The sequence below is a fragment of the Bison bison genome, unplaced genomic scaffold (genome assembly GCF_000754665.1).
Source record: "Bison bison bison isolate TAMUID 2011002044 unplaced genomic scaffold, Bison_UMD1.0 scf7180017864044, whole genome shotgun sequence".
In the NCBI taxonomy this organism is placed as follows: Eukaryota; Metazoa; Chordata; class Mammalia; order Artiodactyla; family Bovidae; genus Bison; species Bison bison.
The window spans coordinates 2,020,330-2,030,294 of record NW_011494616.1 but is presented as its reverse complement, the minus strand read 5'-3'; the positions used below and the strand labels follow the sequence as shown (position 1 = coordinate 2,030,294).

The following is a 9,965-nucleotide window of genomic DNA, read 5'->3' as shown; positions in this document are numbered from 1 at the left end:
CATAACTTTTCTTCCAAGGAGTGTCTTTTAATTTTATGGCTGCAGTCACCATCTGCAATGATTTTGGAGCCCCAAAAAATAAAGTCTGACACTGTTTCCACTGTGTCCCCATCTATTTCCCATGAAGTGATGGGACCAGATGTCATGATCTTCGTTTTCTGAATGTTGAGCTTTAAGCCAACTTTTTCTCTCTCCTCTTTCACTTTCATCAAGAGGCTTTTTAGTTCCTCTTCTCTTTCTGCCATAAGGGTGGTGTCATCTGCATATCTGAGGTTACTGATATTTCTTCCAGCAATCTTGATTCCAGCTTGTGCTTCTTCCAGCCCAGCATTTCTCATGATGTACTCTGCATAGAAGTTAAATCAGCAGGGTGACAATATACAGCCTTGACGTATTCCTTTTCCGATTTGGAACCAGTCTGTTGTTCCATGTCCAGTTCTAACTGTTGCTTCCTGACCTGCATATAGGTTTCTCAAGAGGCAGGTCAGGTGGTCTGGTATTCCCATCTCTTTCAGAATTTTCCACAGTTGATTGTGATCCACACAGTCAAAGGCTTTGGCATAGTCAATAAAGCAGAAACAGATGTTTTTCTGGAACTCTCTTGCTTTTTCCATGATCCAGCGGATGTTGGCAATTTGATCTCTGGTTCCTCTGTCTTTTTTAAAACCAGCTTGAACATCTGGAAGTTCACGGTTCATGTATTACTGAAGCCTGGCTTGGACAATTTTGAGCATTACTTTGCTAGCGTGTGAGATGAGTCCAATTGTGTGGTGGTCTGAGCATTCTTTGGCATCCCCTTTCTTTGGGATTGGAATGAAAACTGAACTTTTCCAGTCCTGTGGCCACTTTCGAGTTTTCCAAATTTGCTGGCATATTGAGTGCAGCACTTCCACAGCATCATCTTTCAGGATTTGGAATAGCTCAACTGGAATTCCATCACCTCCACTAACTTTGTTCGTAGTGATGCTTTCTAAGGCCCACTTGACATCACATTCCAGGATGTCTGGCTCTAGGTCAGTGATCATATCATCGTGATTATCTTGGTCGTGAAGATCTTTTGTACAGTTCTTCTGTGTATTCTTGCCACCTCTTCTTGATATCTTCTGCTTCTGTTAGGTCCATACCATTTCTGTCCTTTATCGAGCCCATCTTTGTATGAAATGTTCCCTTGGTATCTCTAAAATCTTGAAGAGATCTCTAGTCTTTCCCATTCTGTTGTTTTCCTCTATTTCTTTGCACTGATCGCTGAAGAAGGCTTTCTTATCTCTTCTTGCTATTCTTTGGAACTCTGCATTCAGATGCTTATTATCTTTCCTTTTCTCCTTTGCTTTTCGCTTCTCTTCTTTTCACAGCTATTTGTAAGGCCTCCCCAGACAGCCATTTTGCTTTTTTGCGTTTCTTTTCCATGGGGATGGTCTTGATCCCTGTCTCCTGTACAATGTCACAAATCTCCATCCATAGTTCATCGGGCACTCTATCTATCAAATCTAGTCCCTTAAATCTATTTCTCACTTCCACTGTCTAATCATAAGAGATTTGATTTAGTTCATACCTGAATGATCTAGTGGTTTTCCCTTCTTTCTTCCATTTAAGTCTGAATTTGGCAATAGCCTTATCAATGCCCAAAAGTACAAAACTCAACTGTAAAACTGCTCAAAATTCATTCTACTTTAAATAAAGTATAAAGAAACTTATTTTTACATTATATTAAAATCAATTCAGATTGATTTCACAGATTTCATAATCTCTCATCTTAGTATAGGGAATAAGACATCAACATCTCTGATACAGGAAAACCTGAGAGAATATACACAAAAAACGTGTCATATATTTAAGGAAAATTGTTAGGTGATCAGAATTTTAGTTGACATAACACATTAACACATACTTCAACCAGCTCCACCGAAAATGCCACTCCTCCCAAAGAACATCACTGTCTTTATTCCGGATACCTAGTGTGTAAATTCCTCTCATAATATAATCTGGTGTGGTCAAAAGCCAGCTAGATCAAAATCAGCAATCAAATCCTAACATCTTGTGGGACAGCTTTTTAAATATAATTTTTAATTATGAGATCTAACTTTTATACAAATGGAATTTATTCACAAAGAAAAGTTGTTGCTAAAAGGAAACATGTACACTCAAAACTATGAAAGTTCCACTTACAGGAATCATTCCTTTTCCCTCCCACGGAGCACAAATAGAAAAGCCAAAGGCCAGTTCCAACATATACCCTGATTTTCCTATGGAATAAGGAGGAGATTTTTCTATAAAAAGCCTTTACTTTGACTCAACCAAAATAAATAAAGATAATACAGCAAGCCCTAACAAATTATACTCAGAACTTGAAAGCCACCAAGTGACAGAAACATTATTATTCATGTGGGTTACATTCTGGTGGCAAAATACCAAAGTTGCATTTGTATGTGTGTGTATTTAATTTTGTACTTAAATATGCATGATAAAATAATAGAAAAATATCCTCCCTAACTAAACACTCTAGTTTTAAGTCACTGACCATGGTACCCAGGATCAAAACCTCAGCAAGTAAGGAACTGAAGTGGGGAGGATTTACTACCAGCTTACTTACTGAAAATGGGATAGGTCTCAGCCCATCTGACTTCATGGCTCATTATTACTCAATCTTCAAAATCAAGGGATTGAGCCTGTTTCCTTTTCCACTAGGCAGCTGAGGCTTTCAAGTCAAGGTTCCTCTCCTACCCTAGTATGTAACAGAAACAAATGTATCTCAGACATTTCAGTAGGTCATGCGGGTTGGTCTTTGACACAAAGAATTTTTTTTTTTTAATTTTATTTTATTTTTAAACTTTACAATATTGTACTGGTTTTGCTAAATATCGAAATGAATCCGCCACAGGCTGGATGCTTGGGGCTGGTGCACTGGGATGACCCAGAGGCATGGTATGGGGAGGGAGGAGGGAGGAGGGTTCAGGATGGGGAACACATGTATACCTGTGACACAAAGAATTTAGAGTTCAAGAAAGGGATCAAAAATCGCCAGCACATTATTTTGTTAAATTCTGAATAAAATTTTTTAAAATCACCTAAGAATAAAACAACTTTTCTCGAAAAAGAGAAAAATCGGGAATCACCTCTGCAAGGCAATAATGGAATAAAGCTGAGTCGCAACAATCTCCATGAAAATGAGCCACAAAGCTGGGATTGCCACAGTCCCAACACGTGCTACAAGGTGTACCTGATGTGAGTCCAAGATGTGATTTATCACTTTATAGTTATTTTAAAGAAAGAAGCAAAATATTTATCTGTATCTATATCACTATCAAAAAAGGAAAAACAAAAGATAAACCAAGAGTGTAATATGTTTAAAAAATGGCGGTCTGTTTCTTAGTAGACATAAACTTAGAATACCTGTGCCCGTTTCATGAAGGGATGTGAATTCACATAAATGATTTAAGCATTTCCTTTTCCCTAGTTTAGTTTGACAACATACACTTCAAAGAGGAATAAACTAACAGCCTCAAGAAGAAACCAGCTGCATAAAGAATGAATTGAAATGAAATCATATCTCTTATGATTATACAGTGGAAGTGACAAATATATTCAAGGGATTAGATCTGATAGAGTGCCTGAAGAACTATGTATGGAAAGAGGTTCGTAATACTGTACAGGATGTGGTGATCAAAACCATCTCCAAGGAAAAGAAATGCAAAAAGGCAAAATGGCTGTCTGAGGAGGCCTTAAAAATAGCTGAGAAAAAAAGAGAAGTGAAAAGGCAAAAGAGAAAAGGAAAGATACACCCATCTAAATCAAGAGTTTGAAAAAACAGCAAAGAGAGATAAGAAAGCCTCTTTAAGCGAACAAAGCAAAGAAACAGAGGAAAACAATTGAATGAGAAAGAGAGATCTCTTCAGGAAAACTGGAGATACCAAGGGAACACTTCATGCAAAGATGGGCTAAATAAAGGACAGAGACGGTATGGACCTAACAAAAGCAGATGTTAAGAGGTGGCAAGAACACACAGAAGAACTGTACAAAAAAGACCATCATGACCTGAATAACCATGAGGGTGTGATCACTCACCTACAGCCAGACTTGCTAGAGTGTGAAGACAAGTGGGCCTCAAGAAGCATTACTATGAACAAAGCTAGCAGAGGCAACAGAACTCCAGCTCAGCTATTTCAAATCCTAAAAGATGCTGCTGTTAAAGGGCTGCACTCACTATGCCAGCAAATTTGGAAAACTCAGCAGTGGCCACAGGACTGGAAAAGGTCAGTTTTCATCCTAATCCCAAAGAAAGGCAATGCCAAAGAATGTTCAAACTACCACACAATTATGCTCATTTCACATGCTAGCAAGATAATACTCAAAATCCTTCAAGTTAGGCTTCAACAACACATGAACCAAGAACTTCCAGATATTCAAGCTGGATTTAGAAATGGTAGAGGAACCAGAGATCAAATTACCAGCATCCATCAGATCACAGGAAAAGCAAGAGAATTCCAAGAAAGCATCTACTTCTGCTTCACTGACTGTGCTAAAGTCTTTGACTGTGAATTACAACAAACTGGAAAATTCTTCAAGAGATGGGAATATCAGACCACCTTACCTGCCTCCTGAGAAACCTGTATGCAGGTCAAGAAGCAACGGTTAGAACCGGACATGGAAAAACAGACTGGTTCCAAATTGGGAAAGTACATCAAGGCTGTATATTGTCACCCTGCTTATTTAACTTATATGTAGAGTACATCATGTGAAATACCAGGCTGGATAAAGCACAAGCTGGAATCAAGACTGCCAGAGAAATATCAATAACCTCAGATATGCAGATGACACCACCCTTAATGGCAGAAAGGGAAGAGAAACTAAAGAGCCTCTTGATGACGGTGAAAGAGGAGAGTGAGAAAGGTAGCTTAAAACTCAACATTCAAAAAAATGAGTTCATGGGATCCAGTCCATTACTCCATGGCAAATAGATGGGCAAACAATGAAAACAATGACAGACTTTATTTTCTTGGGCTCCAAAATCGCTGCAGATTGACTGCAGCCATAAAATTAAAAGACGCTTGCTCCTTGGAAGAAAAGCAATGACAAACCTAGACATCGGAGTAAAAAGCAGAGACATCACTCTGCCAATAAAGGTCTGTGTAGTCAAAGTTATGGCTTTTCCAGCAGCCATGTAGTCCAGCAGTCTTTTCTAGCAGGATGTGAGAGTTTAACAATAAAAAAGGCTGAGCGTCAACAAACTGATGCCTTAGAACTGTGATGTTGGAGAAGACTCTTGAGGGTCCCTTGGGCAGCAAGGAGATCAAACCAATCAATCCTAAAGGAAATCAACCCTGAATATTCATTGGAAGGACTGATGTTGAACCTCTAATACTTTGGCCACCTGATGCAAAGAACTGACTCATTGGAGAAGACCCTGATGCTGGGAAAGATTGAAGGCAGGAGGAGACCAGGGTGAGAGAGGACAAGATGGTTGGATGGCCTCACCGACTCAAAGGATGTGCATTTGAGCAAAGCCTAGGAGACGGTGAAGGACAGGGAAGCCTTGCGTGCTGCAGTCCATGGGGTCACAAAGAGTTGGAAATGACTGAACAACTGAACAACAACAAAGAATGAAAGGAACAAACGGGCTGCAAAGAGGAAGTTTCTGAAATCTGATAAAGTTGGAAAGAATAAAGGGATATTGATACTCCTTTCCAAGTATTTCAGATTATCTTTAAGCAGAAGAACACCAGCAAGTCCCAGGATTCTGTTTTCACTCTCCTATAGTCGTGCTATATGTGCAATCCTTAAGTAATCTTGTTTACTTTTAACTACCTCATATGTACCATGACTTCCAAAGCTGTGTCTCCAATCCAGATACACCTCCTGAGTTTCTAACACTTATATTCAACAGTATGCTGAACGTTTTTGCCTGAATTTCTCATGGGTACTTCTAATTCATCATGTCTAAAATTAAATTTATACCATACCCCAAATTTCCTATATTCCCTTATTTAAATTAAAAGGAGATACCAGTACCTAATCAATCACTGAAAAAAGAAATCTTAAGAGTTATCCTGAACTGCCCTCTTAGAACTCTCACACTCAACTAATTAGTTATATTTTACAGCTTAAGCATCTCTCGTAGCCCTCCCTCTCCTCACCACCAAAGCCTGAGGTAAGACCTCTGCTCAGGCCTGCAAGAATACAATAGCCGCTTCTCCTCTATTCCATCTTCCATCCTGCCTCTCCTCTATTCTATCCTCCTTTTTTTTCAAAGGCCAAATGACCTGTGAATTAGAAACACCTGGCTTTTTCATGAGTGGGACCTGTTCTCTTGCCTTTTTTCTATGGGATGGATTCTCTCTTTCTAGCAAAACCTCTATCAAGTTCCCTTCAAGAACCAGCTCAAACTTCTATCTTCTACAAAGCAAGTCTTCCGTTACAAGCACCTCTCCCTGCCCAGTTAGAAGGTTCAGTCCTTGCATTCCGTCTCCACTGCACTATTTAAAGTTCTATAGCAATTATTTATGTATATCTACCTTTTCTAGACCAGAAACATCTTTCACTCATTGATCAAACATTTATTAAAGTCCAGCATGTGCTCCCTATAGGCAGGTTCTGCAAGTAAAGGATTGTTCAGGGTCTCAAAAAGCTCACAATCTTGTGGAGGAGGAGAATTACATATGAAATAATACAGTAAGAAAATGACAAACATGCATCAGCTATTGCAGGGCGCTAGTAAGAAGGAGCAGGTACTCCAACCCAGCCTAAAAAGGAGGAGGGGTGAACAAATCAGAGGACACATCCTGACAAAGGTGATATGTAAGATTAATCTCAGAGGCTAACGGACACAGCCAAGTGAAGAAGAGGGCAACTGATAATGAGAAGACAAGAGGAGCAGGCACTGAAGCAAAGAAGAGTATCCCACAGGGAAGCCACTGGAAGTTGTTTTTAAAGGATAGATTGTCAGAGGCATATGTACTGTTCAAGTTTAAACCATTCTATCAATTATGTGCAAGATTTGAAATAGGCAGGAAAATCTATAAAGAGCAATTATAGTCATATTACCTAAAAGCCAGAAATAGAGCAGAAGCAGGTGTGATGAACAGAAATCTGCATTCTGGAGAAATATCTAGAAGATCTGGTCAACAAATCAGTAGACTGCATGGAGCGTGAAAAAGAGCCGTCATCACAGTGTCTTAAGCTGGCTGAACAACTAGTCACCCTAAACAAGATACAAGAAAGAGGGCTGGGGGATGGAATGTTTGCTGTTTTGTTTTGTGGATGAAGAAGTGAAGTTCAGTATGGGACATATTCAGAGTAAAGATATATGCAGAGCTCAAGTGAAGACAGCCAGCAAGCAAATGGATATAGTACTGCAAGTTATTTTCAAGGGAATATTCAGGACTGATAGAATCAGAACTGATCACCACACAGTCATCTAAAAAAAAATTACAATGAAGCATATTATGAAGAGAGCAGAAAGTCAAGGATGAAATAGTGGTAAAATCAACATTTTAAGAAGCAGAAAAGGAAAAATGAAGCTCACGAAGATGACTTGAGAAGGTAAGCTCAGAAAGGTATAAGAAGAACCAGTAATGGATGGAGCCCTACAATCTTAGAAAGCATGATCAACAGGTCTAAAGGAGAAGAGCTCAGTAGGTAAAGGCCAGTCAATGTCCAGAGGATTTGACAACTACAAGGTAACTGAGAGTGACATCTAAAGAGTAGTAAACACAAAAATAGACTGCAGTAGTTCAGAGGTGCGTGGGAACAGATTTGTACATATATTAGGTTTTAGGATGGGAAGAAATGGCAACCCACTCCAGTATTCTTGCCTAGTAAATTCCATGGACAGAGGAACCGGGCAGGTACAGTCTGTGGGGTCACAAAAGAATTGGACACGACTGAGCACACACACGCAAACAGGCTCTAGGGAAGGATCCAGAAAAAAGTAGAAGTGAGATAAGGTATGACGCACAGAGAAGTAGGTGAAGGAATCAAAGGTACAAAGAGAGTCTTTCATTAGAGACAGTTCAGCTTCCAAAGCACAGCATTCTTTAAGAGCAGAGAAAATACAATATTCAATTTAATGTGCCCATAGCTAGCAAAATTCCTGGAACACAACACAAAGATTCTATGACACGTATGAATGCATGCATGAATTCAGGAGGAATCTCTCTATTAGACTAAACACTCATTCACAAAAAAAATGGACCATAAAATATTAAAAACAAGCATTAAGATAAATAATCTGACCAAAGGGGGGAATCCTTAAAAGAAACATTCCCTAGAAGCATGTATCTCCACCCTTGAGAGCTACTACTTTTGAGATTTATTTACATTTAATAAACTTAAAAATACCAGAAATGTATGGGATCTAGAGATATCCCATGATAAAGTCTATTCAGTCTTTGCCATTCAAAATAAGATCTCTTTAGTAGTTTACTAAACAAACAAAAACTACAATCAGTAATTCTTATATATGTAAAAGGCATGTGCCGATCCACCTTCTCACCCACAGCCCTGAGACTCACGGTATCCTACCCACCTTCTCTGCCTCATCTCCAACCTTGACTGTACCAGGAACGTACCCCTGATGCAAAGACCGCTGAGGAGCAGCATGGCTGTGTACCAAGGCAGACAGTGTATATACCTGGTGAGACCGCGCTCCATCAGCGAACTGAGCTAGACTCTTTCTCGGTAATCTGAAAAGCTAAAAACTGCTGCCTGTCGATGATGGGCACTGAACCTGAAAAAGGGTATGTATATTCTGGAACTGGAGTAGCCATTTTAAGGTGACATACAGGCCACTCAGTAAGCAAGGAACCCAACTGAGAAAAACAGAAATGAGGCAGATAACACTCTAAAAAGACAAGACAAGAGACTCTGTGATTCCCTGAAAGAGAGAGAAGTAAGATTTTAGGTCAGCACTTTAGTTCCCACAGGACCAGCTGCATTCCACTGCACTACCCTGGATTCTCCATTTTATGTGACATTACTAGGGTGTATGTCTACTCCTTACAAGGACAATCAAGTCATAACTGGAAAAATCCCTACCCAAGATTAGGTAAGTGCCAACAATATGGAAGTCATTTTTGTTTCAAGTCTAAATAGATACCACACACTGTAATACACAAGTAGCTCTGCTTTCTAATCTGAGCTCTGCTCACAGATCATGTGACCCCGGGCAATCAAAATGTCTGTCAACGTTTGTTTACTCACATCTAAAAGGAACTGAATTACATACTTCTGATACTTAAATGGCTTAAAAATTAACTTGAGATGATAGTGAGGGGTGTGTGTAAGTGTATACGTAACAAATTCACAGATATGCTCAAGGCAACTCCTTGGAAGTCTCTTGTGAATTACTATAAATGCAAGGAGAAGGTAAACTTAGGAGAATAAAAAGGTTCTATTCTAAAACCCTTAACTGGGTTATACATAATAAATTATTTTCCTATTGAGATCATCATTAAGACTACCAGAAATCCAAAAAGCAGTACCTGAAGCAAATATAGTTTCTATGTGAAAAAAATGAAACTGCTGCTGAGGACAAAGCACTCATCTGATACACTGCCTCCCTTCTTGGGCTTCTTAAAAATGCCTACCGACTACGGTTTAAGCCATCTTCCGAGGGATTCCTGAAGTATAGATCACCATGCTCTGAATTATAAGAATGACCCCCATCACACTGGGCCATAGTTACAAGGGTAGATTTCTATAGCTGGTTTAATGGTCTATGAGACAGCCAAACAGAATAGCTCTATCAAATAATATAGGTAATCAAGAGTAAGCGGTGACTGTCATCTAGCCAATAAAATCCCTTGCGACTGTCAGCTGAGGGTGATGAGAATAAAAGTAGCAGTGAGAGACAGAGTTAATCATGATGGCACAGCGCCAGCACAGGTGATGATAAAAGCCTAATGCCAGGGAGTGTCACAGGGCAACCATGTAGCTAGATCTGTTTTATATATATATGTGTGCGTGTGTGT

At 39.4% G+C, this 9,965-nt stretch overlaps 1 protein-coding gene across 3 annotated transcripts in view; it reads right to left on the bottom strand.

The window, feature by feature from the left end:
* The window catches only part of SNX13 (sorting nexin 13), a 143,636-nt gene that overhangs the window by 112,061 nt on the left and 21,610 nt on the right, over nt 1-9,965 (bottom strand). The window contains exon 1 of one of the 3 annotated variants that reach the window (XM_010835600.1): nt 2,591-2,804. The exons of 1 other annotated variant lie outside the window; for it this stretch is intronic. In XM_010835600.1, the coding sequence (XP_010833902.1) occupies nt 2,591-2,626 (36 nt within the window). In that variant the 5' untranslated portion in view covers nt 2,627-2,804. Of the gene's footprint in view, nt 1-2,590; nt 2,805-9,965 lie in introns of those variants that run through there. One more of the 3 variants, XM_010835602.1, reaches the window with a different exon arrangement.